This window comes from Pseudophryne corroboree, chromosome 1 (assembly GCF_028390025.1).
Source record: "Pseudophryne corroboree isolate aPseCor3 chromosome 1, aPseCor3.hap2, whole genome shotgun sequence".
Taxonomy (NCBI): domain Eukaryota; kingdom Metazoa; phylum Chordata; class Amphibia; order Anura; family Myobatrachidae; genus Pseudophryne; species Pseudophryne corroboree.
The window spans coordinates 274,631,902-274,655,372 of NC_086444.1; the positions used below are offsets into that span (position 1 = coordinate 274,631,902).

General features: G+C 46.5%; 1 protein-coding gene across 1 annotated transcript in view; it reads right to left on the reverse strand.

Moving 5' to 3' along the window:
• LOC135064304 (trichohyalin-like) overlaps window positions 1-23,471 on the reverse strand; it is a 242,588-nt gene that overhangs the window by 126,484 nt on the left and 92,633 nt on the right. The window contains exon 10 of the mRNA XM_063964273.1: window positions 10,256-10,348. Within this exon, the coding sequence (XP_063820343.1) occupies window positions 10,256-10,348 (93 nt within the window). The remainder of the gene's footprint in view (window positions 1-10,255; window positions 10,349-23,471) is intronic.

The window sequence follows — 23,471 nt, forward strand, 5'->3', positions numbered from 1 at the left end:
TTTTTCTCTATTTTTACTTTTTTCTTTTTCTATTTTTATAATTTTTCCTTTTTTCTTTTTATGTATCTGAACACATGTGAGCCTGATGACTCTGCATCCGGATCCATTGTCTTATCTATGTATTATGAGTTTGATTATTGTTTATTAATTAAACTAATTGTTTATGCTTATATGCACACTACAGTTGATTTATATATCCACTTATTGAAAGGCCTACATATTGTGGCTTTCTTATAAGGCATGATCAATGTATAGTAACTAGGAATGCAGCCAGTGACAGATTTAAATCCAGATTAATTTATTGTCAGATTATTTATTACTGGCCATAGACATGCTTTATTATCATGATGTAAGTGTGCATTTAACATATTTTCATTTTATTTCATTTGTTTAACGCTATTTTGCACCATGTATTAATTTTTTTGTTGTCTTTCGATGCCTGTGCGCCTCTCCCCTTGTCCCCGGAAACAGGTTTGGTGCTTCTTCAGTTCCGGGTGTATTTGTTTGCCCGGACTGCTTTAAGCACAGCCTGATGGTTGCCACGGGTGACACGTTAGAGGTGACGCGCAGCCCGAGGGTGATCTACCACACCAGGATACAGTTTCGGAGATCTCTTTCTCCGTGCTGGATGGACAAGTTCCGGCTCCATCGTATGGTTGCAGACGATGTGTAGCGGACTAAATCCTCCCCTGCACGTCACTTCCGGTTCACGGCTTGCCGTGCTGTTTGGATGTGACGTAGCTGATTTCCACGTGTGACGGGGAACAGGTGAGACAGCTCACAGGTAAGTACTCCACACGCTATTTAATGCACTTATGGGCTAAGCACTTCAGGCACATGTCACTTTGACAATAGACACTGCGGTCGGCAGTGTACAGCACCATGTCACTTTATCTATTCCCATGATGAAGATAGTCGAAACAGCTGTCAAAGGAATGATAAGTACTCATTGATTTATTCATGTTGCTACCATCATGTGTGCTATATGCTTGTTGCCTTTTTAAATGAATTTTCTGGACAATTAAAACTTCCTTTTTTGCATCTAAGCTGTGTGCTGGTACTTCTGGGTTCAATCACCTGCGTGGTTATTCTCGGATTTTTTCTATATATATATATATATATATATATATATACATATATCAATAAAATATGCTTATGCTTTATAAAACAACGTTTTGTTCTTTGTTTCTATTGCTGTAAACGGAAGAAATTTCAAGCACACGATATAAAGTTTAATAAACAACGTTGTTTATTAGAAAAACATCATAGATATGATGCGTTGTACATAAAACGTATCAAACAGAATGTTGATTACAAGTTACACAAACAATACAACGTTGTGCGTAACACGCTTCACACACAGCGTTGTGCGTGAAACGTTTTATGTACAACGTGTCATAGTTATGACACGTTGTACATAAAACGCTTCACGCACAGCGTTGGTTACAAGTTACACAATTCTGTATATATCTATATGCATAATGACTCAGACAATGGCTTCTTGGGAGTCGTCTTACAAAATTTGAAACAAAACAATCATTACGTTTTGTGTCATCACTAAAACGGGCCAGTACATCCACATATTTGTATTTTTTACACATGTAAAATATAAAGTATATGCAATATTGACCGCAAACGGTACTGTTAAAATTTTGCAACTGCATATTTTGGTGATAAACACTTTTTGAATTCAAGTTTAAAAAATGTATTATTGCCTTTGGGAATAGGGGGCTGTCAGGGGCTAACCCGTAAGAATCAAAAAAGTAACATTCACGTTGTTCGTTAAAATAAGCGGCCAACCAGTGCTCACCCGGCTGCCCGCTGCTATGCGTATTGATTACAAACGCGCAGGGATATTGCGACAGTTTACTGACCGGTAACATATCGCACGGATACGTTCCTTTAAAAACATGCCTTGTGCTTTGCACGGCGTACAGAATACAGTTTATCTGTAATGTGTTCATTTTTTCAGCAGCGTAGTGTTAGTTTATTTCATTTATAGATAATCGTACAGCACATCGCGCCTTTGATTAATCTCGATGATGTTATCAAATAGAGCGTATATTATCACATTGACTGTCCGGTCCAACGCTTCTGCAAAGCGGAATTCGGCACGTAGATTGCCTGTTCTTATCAGGGAAAGGTGTTCTCCACACTCCTGTTCTGGTGAAAGGTCAAAAGCAAATAGCGTGTAGCCCCTGAGGTACTCTTCGCGGTCAATCAGTATACCATTGTCAGATTTCTGCTTATTTGTGATCTGTATGAGTGACATATACTCTCTTACAGCATTACCGCTTTCAAAGTCGGGTTGAAATGGCTTGGCGGGGTGCGGCGTTCCATCCAGATAAAGGGACGCAAAACTTACATTTTTATGTTCAAAGCACAGGGGGTTCCGGTTATGGATTCCTGAAAATGATTCGTTATCCACGAAACCGGCTATAACTGTTTTCGGCACTTGTCCTAAAAATAAATTTTCTAGATTAAATACTCTACTGCCTGTTGGTACGCTGTAGATTTTCATCCCAACGCGGTCAATCGCGTATTTCGCGTTACCGTTTAACAGAGCCTGCGCGTGCCCAATCCGCACGGCCGGTGAGACCTGAACTCTTTTCACGAACAGGGATGCAGCTGTGATCTGTATTTTAAAGGCATCCGCCTCAGACGACATTAAGCAGAATGCGTCTTTGTTTCTGGTTAGTTTAATCTTCAGATCAACGGCGTTTAAAATTAGTTTATGTTGATGGAAAAGGTCGCAGTGAAGCGGGCCTAGCAGTTCAACAGTGCGACTCTGCGCTGTTGCGCCTGCTCGTTTTTTGAATCCCGTATTCGGTCCGTCCAGCGCCGTGTTGTTAAATTCACCATCCACATCTTTGTAAAATAGTCCTGTTGTGTGTTTTGTTGACAATGCGTCCGAGCTGTAATTTAATATAGTCTCAATGTACGCGCGGTATGCGTAAAGATTGTTGGATTGTGATATGAGCCTGTCGCACAAAGTTACATCCACTTGGTTGAATAAAGTCGCTATTGGGTAATTAATAAGCGCGACCCGCGCACCTTGCGGTATCGGCGTGTTATCGGTTCGTACGATCTTACATGTCACGTACAACAGCGTATTGTTCAGATCGTAGTAGTGTTCACCGCTGGCTGCTATATAAAATTCAAGCGGAGCTGTGTCGGATAACGCCGCTAAAGGTTGAACTTCGACGTATAGACTTTTCTCTATGCTAGTTTGTGTCGGGGGCACGTCAAAAAGATCCAGCTCTGTTTTTGCACATTCAACGGATTCGTGGTGTATGAAAGACATGTTTAAAAAATATCACCAACGGCACTCTTCGGCTTTCTCTTCTTCTTTGAGTTGCGTCGTCTCTGTTTTTTATTTAAAAAGGGTATGTCCCAAGGCGGAAGCGTTATCATACGCTTCCGTTTTCTTTTAGACACGCCTTTTCTTGTATATATTAGTCCTGAACCGTCTTGCTTTGCTTGGTTCGCCTCGTGTATCTTATTCACAACGGCCGTTGTGGCTTGCCCGATAACATCTTTCGCTATATTACGAACCGCTGTCTTCATATGCGGTTTAGCCAACTCTAAACCTCTCCGGAAAAGAGGAACAGCTTTTCTGAAAAGACTTCGAAAAATACCGCCTAAACCGCAGCCGTACATGTATGCGCTGCCGTGAAAACCTGGTAATCCATTACCGGCTTGAGATTTATAATATTGCGCATAGAGTCCCGGATCGCCATAATTTTTAACAGCGACCATTCTGCTTAGTTAATAAAATTCAGTTTTGCGGCGTCTGAAGTGTAGCTTCACGATCGCTTTCCCAAACTTAAATGCCATGTTCTCGTTTTGGTCGTTCTTTATCTCTATGGCTATCGTGTCAAAATGTGTTTTGCACAATGGTACGTAATCGGGTTTCTCGTATCGTATTGTGACAACCTCATTGTTATAACCCTTCATTTCAACAGTGCGAAGTAGCGGTACATAACTATCCCCGACCCGTTGGTGTTCGATAATGTCTGTGTACACGTACATCGTATATTGGCCGCCTTTGATGTCGGCGCATGGTTTAGAAATATTAGTTTTAGGTTGTAAACCCAGTATCCATGTCAGCTTAGAACCGGCGTGGATTTGATACAACAGTTTACTGTCACATGTTACAACGCGTGCAAATGGATCATACGTTAGTCTTAATCCAACGTCCAGTTTCAGTTGTACAATTTCAGCGTTGATTACGTTCAGTAACGCTTCGATTGTTTCATAAAAACCGGGTTTAATGCACAAACTCGCGACTCTCGCCACCGGCTGTTCCGCCGTTCCATCCCATGATAATTGCAGTCTACAATCTTGTAAATCCAATGTATTCCACGTATGCGGGTATTGTATCTCAGTAAGTGCCACTTCCCATTCGCCATTTAAGTCTATCGGTTTAGCCAACTTTGTCGTATAGTTAGAAATCTTATTTTGCGGGAAGGTAACAGCCGATGCGTTGCTGGGTAAGGTTATGTAGAACGACTTGTCATCCATCGCTCATCTTGTTAGATACTGATGATCTTTATATGTCTTTTATCACCGATGCTGCGACCCAACTGTTAAATTTTGCGGGGTACCCGCGCCACTTGACCAACGCGTATTTACGGCCTCTGACCGTCTTATTTTTTAAAATCTTTTCCACTTTGTAAACTCTGTTATAGTTTTTTGGTATGCTTTGAAGCTCTTCGGGGTAAAAACTACCTGTTATAACTTCACCATACAGATCTGCCAACTTATAAAGCGGTTTAATCCCTTTAGTGTTCACACTATGTACAACAAAAATCTCCTCAGAAAAGCTCTGTTCGTAACCTTTCTGAAATATGTCCTTATATTTAGAAATACGGACGTGGTCACCGATTCCTAAACAAACTGGGGCTTTCTTACTTCTAAAGTAATCACCGTAGGTCGTTTTGAAGACACTCAATGCGTTAGAGTCATTCACATCGTTTGGAGCGCACTTAATCGTTCTATGGTATGTGTTATTATAGCTGCGTATGAAGTCTTGTAAAACGTCTATATATCTGTAGGTATTCTTCGCCGTGAAATAGCGCCACATGCGTGTTTTTAAAGTCCTATTGAAGCGCTCTATAACAGCCGCTTTCACATCGTTATTGGTCGTGAAATGATTTATACCGTATTTTTCTAACACCTTTTTTAGGTTTCTGTTTAGAAACTCTTTACCATTATCGGTTTGTAGCTTCATCGGCACATCGCCGCGCTGGAATATTTTTTCAAAAGCATTAGCGACCGTTGCTGCATTCTTAGCGGTCAGACTTTCACCCCACACCCTCTTACTGAATATATCGATGATTGTTAATATGTATTTAACGCCATCGTTGTATTTTGACAAATCTATCAGCGAGACCAAATCGCATTGCCACTGTTGGTTTATACCCGATACACAAATCATGTTCCTTTTATAGTTTTTTCTTGCTGGCTTGTGCAGCGTGTATGCGTCTTGTTCTTGTAACCACTTTCTTACGTCGGATCTTTTAAATTTATTTTTAACCGACCCATAATATTTATCAATGCCGCTAAAACTACCTGGTTTTAACACTGTGTAATATGCATCTTTCATCCGCCTGATTTGACGCGCTGCGTTGCGTGACATTCTGCGACTGGTGTTACGTGACACTCTGCGACTGGTGTTACGCGAAAATTTTTAATACGGTTTAATATCGAACACTATAAATTTATATAAAATTTAATATAAAATTTTATATTAAGCGATATAAAACACTATCATTTAATATTAAAGGGGGTGGGGCCTAGGAGAAAGGGGTGTCACCACCTGTCAAGTTTGACAGAAAGGTTGTCTTTATCTACTCCAACGGTTTACCAACAGTTGGAAGACTTCTGGATGAAGTCCCCACTCTCCCGGGTGTAGGTCGCGTCTGCTGAGGAAGTCTGCTTCCCAGTTGTCCACTCCCGGAATGAACACTGCTGACAGTGCTAAGACGTGATTTTCCGCCCATCGGAGAATCCTTGTGGCTTCTGCCATCGCCATCCTGCTTCTTGTGCCGCCCTGTCGGTTTACATGGGCGTCAGCCGTGATGTTGTCTGATTGGATCAGTACCGGCTGGTTTTGAAGCAGGGGTCTTGCCTGACTTAGGGCATTGTAAATGGCCCTCAGTTCCAGAATATTTATGTGTAGGGACGACTCCTGACTTGACCAAAGTCCTTGGAAATTTCTTCCCTGTGTGACTGCCCCCCAGCCTCGAAGGCTGGCATCCGTGGTCACCAGGACCCAGTCCTGTATGCCGAATCTGCGGCCCTCTAGAAGATGAGCACTCTGCAGCCACCACAGCAGAGACACCCTGGTCCTTGGAGACAGGGTTATCAGCCGATGCATCTGAAGATGCGATCCCGACCACTTGTCCAAGAGGTCCCACTGAAAGGTTTTTGCATGGAACCTGCCGAATGGAATTGCTTCGTATGAAGCTACCATTTTTCCGAGGACTCGTGTGCAGTGATGCACCGATACCTGTTTTGGTTTCAGGAGGTCTCTGACTAGAGATGACAGCTCCTTGGCTTTCTCCTGCGGGAGAAACACTTTTTTCTGTTCTGTGTCCAGAACCATCCCCAGGAACAGTAAGCGTGTGGAAGGAACCAGGTGTGGAATGTTTAGAATCCATCCGTGCTGTTGTAGCACTTCCCGAGATAGTGCTACTCCGACCAACAACTGCTCCTTGGACCTCGCCCTTATAAGGAGATCGTCCAAGTACGGGATAATTAAAACTCCCTTTTTTCGAAGGACTATCATCATTTCTGCCATTACCTTGGTAAACACCCTCGGTGCCGTGGACAGTCCAAATGGCAGTGTCTGGAATTGGTAATGGCAATCCTGTACCACAAATCTGAGGTACTCCTGATGAGGATGGTAAATGGGGACATGCAGGTAAGCATCCTTGATGTCCAGGGATACCATGTAATCCCCCTCGTCCAGGCTTGCAATAACCGCCCTGAGCGATTCCATCTTGAACTTGAATTTTTTTATGTATGTGTTCAAGGATTTCAAATTTAAAATGGGTCTCACCGAACCGTCCGGTTTCGGTACCACAAACATTGTGGAATAGTAACCCCCTCCTTGTTGAAGTAGGGGCACCTTGACTATCACCTGCTGGGAATACAGCTTGTGAATTTCCTCTAGCACAGCCTCCCTGCCTGAGGGAGTTGTCGGCAAGGCAGATTTGAGGACAACGGCGGGGTGGAGACATCTCGAATTCCAGCTTGTACCCCTGAGATACTACTTGAAGGATCCAGGGATCCACCTGTGAGCGAGCCCACTGATCGCTGACATTTTTGAGGCGGCCCCCCACCATACTTGGCTACGCCTGTGGAGCCCCCGCGTCATGCGGTGGGCTCAGAGGAAGCGGGGGAAGAATTTTGATTCTGGGAACTGGCTGACTGGTGCAGCTTTTTCCCTCTTCCCTTGTCTTTGTGCAGAAAGGAAGCGCCTTTGACCCGCTTGCTTTTCTGAAGCCGAAAGGACTGTACCTGATAATACAGTGCTTTCTTAGGCTGTGAGGAAACCTGAGGTAAAAATTTTTCTTCCCAGCTGTTGCTGTGGATACGAGGTCCCAGAGACCATCCCCAAACAATTCCTCACCCTTATAAGGCAGAATCTCTATGTGCCTTTTAAAGTCAGCATCACCTGTCCAGTGTCGGGTCTCTAATACCCTCCTGACAGAATGGACATTACATTAATTCTGGATGCCAGCCGGTAAAATATCCCTCTGTGCATCCTTCATATATAAGACGACGTCTTTAATATGCTCTTATGTTAGCAAACTAGTATCCCTGTTTGACAGGGTCACAGACCACGCTGCAGCAGCAATATCTGCAGGTCTCAGTCTAGTACCGGAGTGTGTAAATACAGACTTCAGGATAGCCTCCTGCTTTTTATTAACAGGTACCTTCAAAGTGGCCGTATCCTAAGACGGCAGTGCCACCTTTTTTGACAAACGTGTGAGCGCCTTATCCACCCTAGGGGATATCTCCCAGCGTAACTTATCCTCTGGCGGGAAAGGGTACGCCATCAGTAACTTTTTAGAAATTACCAGTTTCTTATCGGGGGAACCCACGCTTTTTCACACACTTCATTCACTCATCTGATGGGGGAACAAAACACTGCCTGCTTTTCTCCCCAAACATAAAACCCTTTTTTAGTGGTACTTGGGTTAATGTCAGAAATGTGTAACACATTTTTTATTGCCGGGATCAAGTCACGGATGTTCCTAGTGGATTGTGTATATGTCTCAACCTCGTCGACACTGGAGTCAGACTCCGTGTCGACATCTGTGTCTGCCATCTGAGGGAGCGGGCGTTTTTGAGCCCCTGATGGCCTTTGAGACGCCTGGGCAGGCGCGGGCTGAGAAGCCGGCTGTCCCACAGCTGTTACGTCATCCAGCCTTTTATGTAAGGAGTTGACACTGTCGGTTAATACCTTCCACCTATCTATCCACTCTGGTGTCGGCCCCACAGGGGGCGACATCACCTTTATCGGCATCTGCTCCGTCACCACATAAGCCTCCTCATCAAACATGTCGACACAGCCGTACCGACACACCGCACACACACAGGGAATGCTCTGACTGAGGACAGGACCCCACAAAGCCCTTTGGGGAGACAGAGAGAGAGTATGCCAGCACACACCAGAGCGCTATATAATGTGGGGATTAACACTATAACTGAGTGAATTTTCCCCAATAGCTGCTTGTAGATACAATATTGCGCCTAAATTTAGTGCCCCCCCTCTCTTTTTAACCCTTTGAGCCTGAAAACTACAGGGGAGAGCCAGGGAGCTTCCTTCCAGCGGAGCTGTGAGGGAGAAATGGCGCCAGTGTGCTGAGGGAGATAGCTCCGCCCCTTTTTCGGCTGACTTTTCTCCCGCTTTTTTATGGAATCTGGCAGGGGTATCTATCACATATATAGTCTCTGGGGCTATATATTGTGATTATTTTGCCAGCCAAGGTCTAATTATTGCTGCTCAGGGCGCCCCCCCCCCCCCCCCCCCAGCGCCCTGCACCCATCAGTGACCGGAGTGTGAGGTGTACAAGAGGAGCAATGGCGCACAGCTGCAGTGCTGTGCGCTACCTTGGTGAAGACTGAAGTCTTCTGCCGCCGATTTTTCCGGACCTCTTTTAGCTTCTGGCTCTGTAAGGGGGACGGCGGCGCGGCTCCGGGAACGAACACCAAGGACGGGTCCTGCGGTCGATCCCTCTGGAGCTAATGGTGTCCAGTAGCCTAAGAAGCCCAAGCTAGCTGCAAGCAGGTAGGTTCGCTTCTTCTCCCCTTAGTCCCTCGTTGCAGTGAGCCTGTTGCCAGCAGGTCTCACTGTAAAATAAAAAACCTAAAATATACTTTCTTTCTAGGAGCTCAGGAGAGCCCCTAGTGTGCATCCAGCTCGGCCGGGCACAGAAATCTAACTGAGGTCTGGAGGAGGGGCATAGAGGGAGGAGCCAGTGCACACCAGATAGTACCTAATCTTTCTTTTAGAGTGCACAGTCTCCTGCGGAGCCCGTCTATTCCCCATGGTCCTTACGAAGTTCCCAGCATCCACTAGGACGTCAGAGAAATACAAAATGATGCATCTTACAAAGAAATACATAACTAGTAAGATACCTTCAGTTTCCATCAATTAAAATAAGTGGCATATGTGGTGTTGCTAATGAAATGCATCCAATGTGTTTTTATATATAATACTGATCCACAACACACAGGTATACTGCATACTGTCATTATCTTCAATGGAGAAACATCTGCAGTAAATGAGGTGCACAATGTATCCCCTATAAGAGAACCTGACCTCTGACACCCTAGATACTGGAAAGCTGATGCCGATGAAAAGGCTGTTCAATGTCCCACAGAACAGGCAACACCCCTGTAAATGTGCCCTTTTCATCCATTTACCTCAGAATACTGTCCAGCACTTCAGTGCAAAAGTAGGCATACCATTATAATTATATATACACCTTACTGCCCTTGGGTCCAATCAGTACATACAGTAACAAGAAAAGCCCTAATCCACATAACTTCACCCTTTGGGCTATGTAAACTTCTGCGCCCCAAAAACGTCACTATCGTGGCCCACATGTGCATACATTTCTCATAGAACCAAACGTGCAAAGGCCCTCAGTGTCTCATATTCCTTTAGGAACATATTTACAGTTTGTAGGTCTCATGTATCATTACGAACAGGTAGTAAACTACTTCCATTACTTACTCTTCGGAGTTTGGCGACAGTCTCCTCCAGAATTGCCCTTTCAGTTGCAAGGTTCTCTGTGATCCTCCTGCTCTGCACTTGCTCAGGAGAACACTACAGAACAAAAAACACAGCTTAGCAATCACATTTCCCTCAGAACCCGTAATTGGTATCACAGCTGCTCCCTGAAAGGCTCCTATTTTACACAAGGCTGATGATTTTGCTGCCTAATTTAAAAATGGGCATCCTTTTAAAATATGATTTCACAGTCATACTGGCTCACTCCCATTTGTGCATGCTTTAGAAATGTACGTTATTGTAAGAACGGTATTTCTCCTAAGTCCACAGGTTCCACAGGATAACAATGGGATATGATGGAGCAACAGCGGATTTGCACCAATCGGTCAAAGCTTTACGGCCTCCCAGCATGCAACGGGCCCGTCCTTATATCCCCGCCCCCTGGCTCAGGCAAATCAGTTGTATTCCAAAGCTCAAGGCAGAAGCATCATGTAGAACCCTAATCAGGCAAGAAGAACACACATGCACACCCTTCCGTACAAGAAGGAAGAGGTTAGTGAGTAAAAGAATCCTCAAATCAGGTGCGTCAGGGTGGGATCCCTGTGGAATCTGTGGACTTAATACCGTTATCAACGGTAAGTTCTTACCATAACGTATATTTCTCCGTCAGGGTCCACAGGTTATCCACAGGATAACAATGGGATTTCCCAAAGCAGTTTAGTGGTGGGTACGCTCCTGAAGCACAGGAGAATCCTTCGCCTGAATTTAGCATTGTAAGAGGCAAAGGTATCCAAGGCATAACGTCTAATGAAAGCGTAAACGGAAGACCATATGGCTGCCATACATACCTGTTCTGCTTAAGCACCACATTGTGCTGCCCAAAAAGGACCAACCTTACGAGCAGAGTGAACAGAGACATTAGCCGGAATAGGGAGATTAGCTAGAGAATATGCTTCTGAAATCGTCATCTGAAGCTATCTTGCCAGCATCTGCTTACCAGCAGTCCATCCTCTCTTGTGAAATCCATAGTGAATGAAGAGAGAATCTGCTTTTCTGATGGCACTGGTACAATACACGTAGATCCCTAATGCACGGATCACGTCCAGCGATGCATCTCCTGCAGAAATGCCCGGAACATGAAAAGCCGGGAAAACAATTCCTTCGTTAAGGTGGAACTTAATCATCACCTTGGGAAGGTACCCAGATCTAGCTCTGAGAACTGATGTATCTGGATAAAAAAAATCAGAAAATGGGGAACAACATGACAATGCCCCCAAGTCTGATATTCTTCTAGCTGACGCCATAGTCAGTAGAAAAATACTTTATCTGTCAACCATTTATGATCCATTTTAATAAGTGGTTCAAATGGGCAACTTGAAGGGCTTTCAGGACTAACATAAGTCCCACGGAACTGTAGGAGGAACAACCAAAGGTTGAATGTGCAGCATACCCTGGAAAAAAGTACGCACATCCTGTAAGTTGGTCATTTACTTTTGGACCCTTACAGTCAATGCCGACCCTTGCTCTTTCAAGGAAGCCACCTTCACACCTTTATCCATTCCTGCCTGAAGGAATGCCAAGACCCTGGAAATTCTGAAAGATTTAGTGTCCAATTTTCTTTCACTGTACCAATGAATATAGGCTTGCCATATTTGGTGATAAATGCGAGTTAAGGAAGGTTTCCTTGCTCTGAACACTGTCTGAATTACCTGTTGAAAATATCCTCTTGACTTCAGGATAGAGGTTTCAAAGGCCATGCTGTCAAAGACAGTCGATCCAGATGTCTGTGATAAACAGGACCTTACGTTAGTAGGTCTGGACGTTGAGGGAGCAGAAGGAGAGCATCCACTGCCATTCTCTCAGGTTTTCTTGTTTTAACTTTCTCACCACCCTGGGTAATAGGGTGATTGGAGAAACACCTAAGCCAGATGAAAGTTCCATCTCACAAATAAAGCATCCACAAAGATCGCTCTGGGATCCTTTGTTCTTGACCCGTATGTGAGCACTTTGTTGTTCAGACAAAACGCCATGAGATATATCTCTGGCAAGCACCTCTTGTTTACTAGAGTCCGAAAGATCTCTGGGTGTAGAGCCCATTGGCTTCCCTGAATGGTGTGTCGACTTGAAAAAGTTTGCTTCCCCGTTTAGGATTCCCGGAATGAAAACAGCGGACAAGGTTGGATGATGAAGTTCTGCCCACTTTAGTATGTGACTTCTTCATCACTTTTCGGCTGCGAGTTCCTGCCTGATGTTGAGGTACGCTACTGCCATCACATTGTCCGAGCAGAACTGGACTGGTATTCCCCGAAGACTGTCCCGTGTCTATATCGGTGCCCTGTATATGGCCTGAGGTTCCAACCTTTACCGGCAGACAACTTTCTTCTTTGGGAACACAACCTTCCTGACACTGATCCCCAGTGTCAGAATTTTCCCAAACTGATATCAAAAGGATTTCCTTTTGTCCAGCTGGGATGTCTGTAGCCACCTGGCTAACGACCTTCTTACTTTTATCGTAAGTACCATAGTCCGTTTTTATTATCTGATGCAATCCAGTAATACCTACAGCACCTTGTATTCCCAGGTGGTCCCTCCAAGTACCAACTAGGCCAACACTGCTTAGTTTCCATGATCCGATGAGATTTGGGCATATCCAGTGTGGTGTGACTGTAGATTCTATTTGGTAAGAATCAGACGCTGCAGAGACATCGAGTGGAATTGTGCATACTCCACCCTCTCAATGTAGATACCATCAAACCCATCACCCGCATTGCTGCGTGAATGGATACCGTTTGACTGTGTAGCAAGTCCTGAATCCTAGAATGAACCCTGGATATCTTGCTGCGAGGTAAAAATTACTCTGCAGACCTGATCCAATACAGCCCCCAAGTGAGTCATCCGGTGTGATGGAACTGGAGACGATTTTGCCCAATTAATGAGTCACTCGTGCCTCTGCAAACACGTTATTGTCTGTTGCAGATGACGTAAAAGCAATCCCTGTGACTGTGTCCAGGATTAAAAGATTGTCTAGGTATGGGAAAACTGGCGGAGATCAGGTGTTATCACCCCCATATTTTTGGTAAATACTCTGGAGACTGTGGTTAACCTAAAAGGTAAGGCCTAGAACGGAAAATGCTGTTGGAGGATAGCAATCCTTAGATAACACTGATGGACAGTGGTATAGGAACATGTAGGTAAGCATCCTGTATATCCAGGGATACCATATAATCCCCTGGCTCCATGCCAAACATAAGGAACGTAACGATTCCAAGTGCAACCGAGGTTCCAAATGTATTTGTTCAGCATTTTAAGACTGAGCATGGGCCGAAATGACTCATTTGGCCTCCAAACTAAAACCATGTTGGAGTAAAACCTTGTCCTCGTTTGCAGGAGGAACTGGAATGACTATTCCTGACTGAAGCAATTTCTGAACTGCTTCTTGCAAAGCCTTGTCCTTCGCCTCTACCCGAGATGGGCTGTCTTGAAGGTGAAAGCATAACCTAGAGATATCGTGACAGACCTGCGACCTGAAGAAGTCGGCTCCCCCAAGGCCCACACCATCAGACTGATTCTGAATCAGCTTCCACGTACCCAGCTAAACTGCTATGTGAGCAGGTATAGTTGGGGCTGATGTCCTGGAGGAAAAAATGCCCATACCCAATGCTGCTTCTCCAGGAACATTGCAGTCTGTTTTTTGTATGAGCTATATGAGATTTTTACTCTACTGAAAAATCTCCTTCCAAAGCATCAGCCCAGGCAACCACTGCCTTTGCCATTCAAGCCGAAGACAAGGCTTGGCCTCATGACTGCCCTAGACATGTTGAAAGCAAAGATAATGTAGATTTTTGCACTATTCGAATCACTTGCGTATCTACTTAAGGAGTCACCTCCCTTTTTAAACAATTCCCAGCTGGAAGAGGATAATTGGAATTCCATTTCTTAGGAATTCTAAGCATCATATTGGGTGTAACCCAAGCCTCTTCCATGATTTCCGTCAGCTGATTGTTAGGTTCCTGATGCTCAGAACAAGGGAGATGTTGCGTAGTGAGTCCTGAGCACCAGAACGTGATGCTGAAATAAGGTGTGGTGTGGAAATAGCCCCTAGCACCCTACCTCCGTTGTTTCACCCGTGTGGTCCGTTCACGCCTGAGTGACTATGGTTTCTTGGGCTTACGGCAGCCGTGTTTGAAGGGCGGATTAGGTCTGCCCAACTCCGATGCCCCCAGGTCTTAGATTGAGACAAGGCGTGAACCGAGACAGGATAATAACAAGGGGACCTCTAGCTAAAACAAACAGAAGGCTAGGGGCTACTAACAACCCTAAACCTAAATATATATGTGCGGCACGCCGCCAAAGGAAAAGAACAACAAAGGAAATGCTGTCCACTCGCCGACACAATACCGTTGTGTACCGGCGGTGACAGCACAAGCAGAACCCTCTGCAAAACACCAGAAACAAATTATAACCAAAGAATACTGCGGCCTGAGCCGACGGACGCGGCAAAGCCGCTACTCACGGAACTGGTACAAATACTGGCAAACGGACAGGAACCCCCAATGTAGCCGACACAGATTCTCAGAACTGGAGGACAGGCAGAATCCCAAACGACAGACCGGTGGACACCAAGAAGCCAGATATTCGACCAGGCACAGACAAAGCCACAGGACTCCTGGACAGGAACGCTTCACGGCAGGACATAGGATCAGACACTGGAATCGACACAGGAACCGACACTCAAAGCAGCTAGACAGACACTGCTAGACAGGAGCTCAGGAACTGGCAGGGACTAGCTCAGAACTCAAGAACTCTGGAACCCAGGAAACCTGGAAATCTGGAAATATCACCAGCGTCTGTGAATTGCACTTAGCCAGCATATAACAGAGAGTCTTAATTAATTATGTCGTGCAGCTGCCCTGCTGCACAACTGAGAGGTGCAATCAACACGCCGCCAAAGGAAAAGAACAACAAAGGAAATGCTGTCCACTCGCCGACACAATACCGTTGTGTACCGGCGGTGACAGCACAAGCAGAACCCTCTGCAAAACACCAGAAACAAATTATAACCAAAGAATACTGCGGCCTGAGCCGACGGACGCGGCAAAGCCGCTACTCACGGAACTGGTACAAATACTGGCAAACGGACAGGAACCCCCAATGTAGCCGACACAGATTCTCAGAACTGGAGGACAGGCAGAATCCCAAACGACAGACCGGTGGACACCAAGAAGCCAGATATTCGACCAGGCACAGACAAAGCCACAGGACTCCTGGACAGGAACGCTTCACGGCAGGACATAGGATCAGACACTGGAATCGACACAGGAACCGACACTCAAAGCAGCTAGACAGACACTGCTAGACAGGAGCTCAGGAACTGGCAGGGACTAGCTCAGAACTCAAGAACTCTGGAACCCAGGAAACCTGGAAATCTGGAAATATCACCAGCGTCTGTGAATTGCACTTAGCCAGCATATAACAGAGAGTCTTAATTAATTATGTCGTGCAGCTGCCCTGCTGCACAACTGAGAGGTGCAATCAACAGACAGGTGAGGCTGAACACATGGGAACAAGCTGCAATCACACAGACTCACCACTGGCAGCAAACAAGAATCTTCTTAAACCAGAGCAACGGGAAATCCTGGCCTGCAAGATTACTTATAAACATAAAATAGGAATGAACCACTACCTGTGGTTCATAACAGTATGTAGGAGAACACATTTACTGAATCATGTTTTAAACAGATCTAACGTATTCAGACGCAATGCGAAAGAAACAACAGCAATGGTATACAGACTCATATGCAATAGGGACCTATCTAACTATTCGTACTCAAAAAGAAGATAGGGATTTAGTGCTGTATTACAAGTACTCAGTAGAGTGGGATACAGGAAGACTCACCCAGCTTTCAAGATCGATCATATGTTAGCGAACGCTGAGTGGATCCAGACCCTACTAGTGTACACTACCACTCCATGAACCTAGTGAATACAGACGCTCAGTGAACACAGACGCACAGGTCAAACAGCCACCTATGCTGCGACCGGGTCCCCTCGTGGTAGCGCTCAGTGAACACAGATGCACCGGTCACACAGCTGCCTATGCTGCGACTGGGTCCCCTCGTGGTAGCATCTGGGACGGAAGCGAGGAAACAGTTCATGGCGGGAGACTCGGCGGAAACTGGTCATAAACCGGGGGGAGGGGCGACCAGGAGAGCATCTGACTCCCCACTGCTGACATCAACCCTAAGCATCGCAGCCTCATACTATTTCTGGAGCCTCTGTTCCCTAAGGCCTAGCGCTGGTGCACCCGGGGTGGCAGCGGCGTCAGCTACTGTTTGGTAGTCTCCTCCCAAAACAGTGCGGCTGTGTCCGTATTGCATCTACTAAGCGGAATCAATGCCTTACCTTCTCCCCGTGCTTCGGCCACAGCCTGGTAACGTCTGCTGGACCTGCTAGTATATCCGACACAGATGCCCGCCGAAACACCACTGTGCTCGTGGGTAAGCGATGTTGCGACCCAGCGGAAAGTTGTTGGAGCGACTCTTTCTAAGGTAGCATATAAGACGCTGTTTAAAAAGATCACTCAAAAATTAGTAAGACTATAAACATAAAATAAGAAAGCTTAGGGCTGCTAAAAAGTAGCAGCCCTCTGACCATGGTCCTGCTCCTGCCGCACCAAACAAAAAACTGATTTGCCTGAGCCAGGGGGTGGGCATATATGGACGGGCCCGTTGCATGCTGGGAGCCCGGAAAGCTTTAACCAATTGGTGCAAATCCGCTGTCACTCCATCATATCCCATTGTTATCCTGTGGATAACCTGTGGACCCTGCCGGAGAAAAAATAGAATTTTAATACCTACCGGTAAATCCTTTTCACCTAGTCCGTATGGGATGCTGGGGACTCCAAAAAGACCATGGGGTATAGACGGGATCCGCAGGAGCTTGGGCACACTATAAAGACAAACTGGGTGTGAACTGGCTCCTCCCTCTATGCCCCTCCTCCAGACCTCAGTTATAGGAACTGTGCCCAGGAGAGACGGACATTTCGAGGAAAGGATTTTTGTTTAAACTAAGGCGAGAAACATACCAGCCCACACCACAACATACCGTACAACTGGAATAGAATGAAACCAGATAACCGTATGAACTAACAACAGCAACAAGCTGAAGAAAACCAATACACAGACGTGTGTAAACAAGTACAACCAGTAATAATACAACTGCAAGAAACAGTCCGCACTGGGATGGGCGCCCAGCATCCTCTACGGACTAGGAGAAAAGTATTTACCGGTAGGTATTAAAATCCTATTTTCTCTTACGTCCTAGAGGATGCTGGGGACTCCAAAAGGACCATGGGGTCTATACCAAAGCTCCAGAACTTGCGGGAGAGTGCGGACAACTCTGCAGCTCCGATCGAGCAAACATAAGGTCCTCCACAGCCAGGGTATCAAACTTGTAAAACTTAGCAAAAGTGTTTGAACCCGACCACGTAGCTGCTCGGCAAAGCTGAAGTGCCGAGACCCCTCGGGCAGCCGCCCAAGATGAGCCCACTTTCCTGGTAGAATGGGCCTTTACTTACTTCGGCAACGGTAGCCCAGCCGAAGAATGAGCTTGCTGAATCGTATTACAAATCCAGCGAGCAATAGTCTGCTTAGAAGCAGGATTTCCAATCTTGTTGGAAGCATACAGGACAAACAAAGCCTCTGTTTTCCTGGTAAGCGCCGTTATGGCGACGTAAATATTCAAGGCCCTTGCAACATCGAGAGACCTTGGAACCGCCACAGCATCCGTAGCCACAGGCACCACAATAGGTTGGTTGATGTGAAAAGAAGAAACCACCTTCAGCAGAAATTGTGGACGGGTCCTCAATTCCGCTCTATCCGAATAGAATATCAAATAAGGGCTCTTGTGAGATAAGGCCGCCAATTCAGACACTCGCCTGGCCGACGCCAGAGCCAAAAGCATGACCATTTTCCAAGTGAGAAACCTTAACTCAACCTTACGCAAAGGTTCAAACCAAGGAGACATAAGGAACTGCAAGACCATTTCAATATCCCACGGCGCCGCTGGCAGCCCAAATGGAGGTTGTATATGCAACACACCCTTCACAAAGGTCTGAACCTCCGGCAGGACGGCCAATTCTTTCTGAAAGAAAATAGATAAAGCCGAAATCTGCACTTTTATGGAACCCAATTTCAGGCCCGCATCTACGCCTGCCTGCATAAAAATAAGATTTTTATTACCGGTAAATCTATTTCTCGTAGTCCGTAGTGGATGCTGGGGACTCCGTAAGGACCATGGGGATAGACGGGCTCCGCAGGAGACATGGGCACTTTAAGAAAGAATTTAGGTTCTGGTGTGCACTGGCTCCTCCCTCTATGCCCCTCCACCAGACCTCAGTTAGAGAAACTGTGCCCAGAAGAGCTGACAGTACAAGGAAAAGATTTTGGTAATCCAGGGCAAGATTCATACCAGCCACACCAATCACACCGTATAACATGTGAAAACAACCAGTTAACAGTATGACAAACGACAAAGCATCAGGTCAAACCCTGATGCAACCATAACATAACCCTTATTGAAGCAATAACTATATACAAGCATTGCAGAAGAAGTCCGCACTTGGGACGGGCGCCCAGCATCCACTACGGACTACGAGAAATAGATTTACCGGTAAGTAAAATCTTATTTTCTCTAACGTCCTAGTGGATGCTGGGGACTCCGTAAGGACCATGGGGATTATACCAAAACTCCCAAACGGGCGGGAGAGTGTGGATGACACTGCAGCACCGATTGAGCAAACAAGACGTCCTCCTCAGCCAGGGTATCAAACTTGTAGAACTTTGCAAAAGTGTTTGAACCTGACCAAGTAGCCGCTCGGCAAAGTTGTAATGCCGAGACCCCTCGGGCAGCCGCCCAAGAAGAGCCCACCTTCCTAGTGGAATGGGCCTTAACTGATTTTGGCAGCGGCAATCCAGCCGCAGAATGAGCCTGCTGAATCGTGTTACAGATCCAGCGAGCGATAGTTTGCTTTGAAGCAGGAGCACCAAGCTTGTTGGATGCATACAGGATAAACAACGACTCTGTTTTCCTGACCCTAGCCGTTCTGGCTACATAAACCTTCAAAGCCCTGACCACATCAAGCAACTCAGAAGTCAGTAGTAGCCACAGGCACCACAATAGGTTGGTTTATATGAAAAGATGAAACCACTTTCGGCAGAAATTGTGGACGGGTCCGCAATTCTGCTCTATCCACATGGAAAACCAGATAGGGGCTTTTATGTGACAAAGCCGCCAACTCTGACACACGCCTAGCCGAAGCCAAGGCTAATAGCATGACCACCTTCCACGTGAGATATTTCAACTCCACCGTTTTAAGTGGTTCAAACCAGTGGGCCACTGCGGTGATGTTGTCTGACTGAATCAGAACCGGTTGGTCGTGAAGCCTTTGAAGCGAGGAAGGACGAGCCCTTACCTCTTTTGTACTTATTAGGCCGAAAGGACTGCATCTGCTGATGGGGTGCCTTTTTCTGTTGTGTGGGAACATGTGGAAGAAAAGATGACTTACCCGCCGTAGCGGTCGACACCAGGTCAGCCAGGCCGTCACCGAACAAGACACTACCTTTAAAAGGGAGAGCTTCCATATTCTTCTTAGAGTCGGCATCAGCATTCCATTGGTGAATCCACAGCGCCCTCCTAGCCGAAATCGCCATGGCATTGGCTCTCGATCCCAAGAGGCCAACATCCCTCGCCACATCCTTTAGGTAATCTGCAGCGTCCTTGATATAACCAAGAGTCAAAAGAATATTATCTTTATCAAGAGCATCCATATCAGAAGCCAAATTTTCAGCCCACTTTGCAATAGCACTACTCACCCATACCGACGCCACAGCAGGTCTGAGCAATGCACCAGTATTGACGAAAATGGACTTCAATGTCGTCTCCAGCTTGCGATCCGCCGGATCCTTGAGAGCAGCCGTGTCAGGAGACGGAAGCGCCACTTTCTTGGACAATCGCGAGAGAGCTTTATCCACATTTGGAGACGACTCCCATTTGTCCCTATTGTCAGAGGTGAAAGGATATGCCATCAAAATTCGCTTGGTAATCTGCCACCGTTTTTCAGGTTCTCCCAAGCCTTTTCACAAAGCTCATTCATTTCATGAGAGGGAGGAAATTTGACCTCAGGTCTTTTACCTTTAAATAAACAAACCCTTGTGTCAGGAACGGCAGGTTCCTCAGATATACGTAAAACATATTTAATGGCTATAATCATGTACTGAATACTCTTGACAACCCGTGGATGCAAAGGAGCGTCATTCAAATCGACATCGGAGTCTGAGTCCGTGTCGGTACCTGTATCTGCCATCTGGTTAAAAGCACGCTTCTGTGACCCTGAGACTGTCTGTACCTGAGACAATGCGTCCTCGTCCGACTGTCTCCATGTTTGTGTCAGAGAATCAGATTTATCTAGCCTCTTTGACAATAAAGCCACATTCGTATTCAGTATACTCAGCATAGTCATCCAATCAGCAGTCGGCTGTGCCGACAAACACATACTTAAATCTTTCTCTGCAGCCCCCATAACTTCCTCCGTGGAGGAACACCCAGGCTCAGACATGTCGACACCTCCTGCCGACACACTCACACAGTCCACAAGCCCGGGGACAGACCCACAGAGAAGCCCTTAGGGAGAACACAGAGAGAGTATGCCAGCTCACACCCCAGCGCCCATATACAGGCCCGGCGCTACCCGCTCAGCGAAGGGATGCAGTGCAGGGAGGCGCTGGGACGGATAGGCGCTCCCCCTGCTCTGCATTCCTTCCCTGCTGCGCCGTCCTGTCCCCCCTGCTGCTGGTGCAGCTGCCAGTGCTGTGTCTGTCACTGTATGACAGGCACTGGCAGCGGGCACCTGCAGCATGAAAAGCCTCCTCCCTCCCCTCACCTGTGCTGTGTGACAGCGCCGAGTACGGGACAGAAGGGGGCGGAGCTACACGGGACGGAAGGGGCGTGGCTACACGGACCAGGCTGCTCATGTACAGAGGGAGACTGGCTTAGGTAAGTGGAGGGTGAGAGAGAAGTGTGTGTGTGTGTATATGGTGGGTGTGTATGTGTGTGTATATATGTGTGAATTGTGTGTGTGTGTGTGAGGTATGTCTGTGCGCGCGCTTTATGGACGCTACTACTGGGGGGGCATAACGTATAACGACGCTACTACTGGGGGGGGGGGCATTACATGTAAGAACGCTACTACTACTGGGGGAGTCATTACGTATAAGGACGCTACTGCTACTGGGGGGGGGCATTACGTATAAGGACGCTACTACTACTGGGGGGGCATTACATGTAAGAACGCTACTACTTGGGGGGGGGCATTACGTATAAGGACGCTATTACTACAGGGGGGGCATTACGTGTGGCAACGCTACTACTTGGTGGGCCATTACGTGTAAGGACGCTACTACTACTGGGGCTGGGAGCATTACGTATAAGGACGATACTACTACTGGGGTGCACTACGTATAAGGACGCTACTACTACTGGGGGGCATTACGTATAAGGACGATACTACTACTGGGGTGCACTACGTATAAGGACGCTACTACTACTGGGGGCATTACGTATAAGGACGATACTACTACTGGGGGTGGGGGCATTACGTATAAGGACGATACTACTACTGGGGGGGGCATTACGTATAAGGACGCTATTACTACAGGGGGGCATTACGTGCAGCAACGCTACTACTGGGTGGGCCATTACGTGTAAGGACGCTACTACTACTGGGGCTGGGGGCATTACGTATAAGGACGTTACTACTACTGGGGTGCACTACGTATAAGGACGCTACTACTACTGGGGGGGGGGCATTACGTATAAGGACGATACTACTACTGGGGTGCACTACGTATAAGGACGCTACTACTACTGGGGGGGCATTACGTATAAGGACGATACTACTACTTGGGGGCATTATGTATAAGGACGCTACTATTACTGGGAGGGCATTACGTATAACAATGCTACTACTGGAGGGAGGGCATTACGTATAAGGATGCTACTAGTGCGCAGAGCATTATGTATAAGGACGGTACCACTACTGGGGGCGCATTACGTATAAGAACGCTACTACTACTGGGAGGGCATTACGTATAAGGACGCTACTACTACTGGGGGTGCACTACGTATAAGGACGCTACTACTACTGGGGGGCATTACGTATAAGGACGCTACTACTTCTAGGGGGGAATTACGTATAAGGATGCTTCTACTACTGGGGGTGCACTACGTATAAGGACGCTACTACTACTGGGGGGCATTACGTATAAGGACGCTACTACTTCTAGGGGGGAATTACGTATAAGGATGCTTCTACTACTGGGGGTGCACTACGTATAAGGACGCTACTACTACTGGGGGGTATTACGTATAAGGACGCGTCTACTACTGGGGGTGCACTACGTATAAGGACGCTACTACTACTGGTGGGCATTATGTATAAGGATGCTACTACTACTGGGGGTACATTATGTATAAGGACGCTACTACTACGGGGGGGGGGCATTATGTATAAGGATGCTACTACTACTACTACTGGGGGGGATTATGTGTAAGGATGCTACTACTACTGGGGGGGGCTTTATGTATAAGGACACTACTACTACTGGGGGGCATTATGTATAAGGATGCTACTACTACTGGGGGGCATTATGTATAAGGATGCTACTACTACTGGGGGGGCATTATGTATAAGGACACTACTACTACTGGGGGGCATTATGTATAAGGATGCTACTATTACTGGGGTGCATTACATATAAGGACGCTACTACTACGGGTGGGGCATTACGTATAATATTAATAAGATTGTGCTACATTGTGGCGTAATTTTAAATGGGGATACTATTGTGTGGCCATGCCCCTTATTTGTGAGACCACACCCCTTTTCCCGGCGCGTGCCAAAGGAATATGGGAGGGCGCAAATTTATAGTTTGCAGGGGGGCGCCGAACACCCTAGCACCGGCCCTGCCCATATACTAACAGAAGTTAGTAATATGCTCGGCGCCGACCATATAACTTGAAAAGCATTAAATTTAAGTGCCCCCCGTTTTCCCTCCCCAAGTACTTGCGGGAGCTCGGAGGTCCGAGCAGCGTCTCTGCAGCGCTGTAAGAATAGGAGAAAATGGCGCTGGTGAGCAATGTGCGGCTAAGCCCCGCCCCCTTC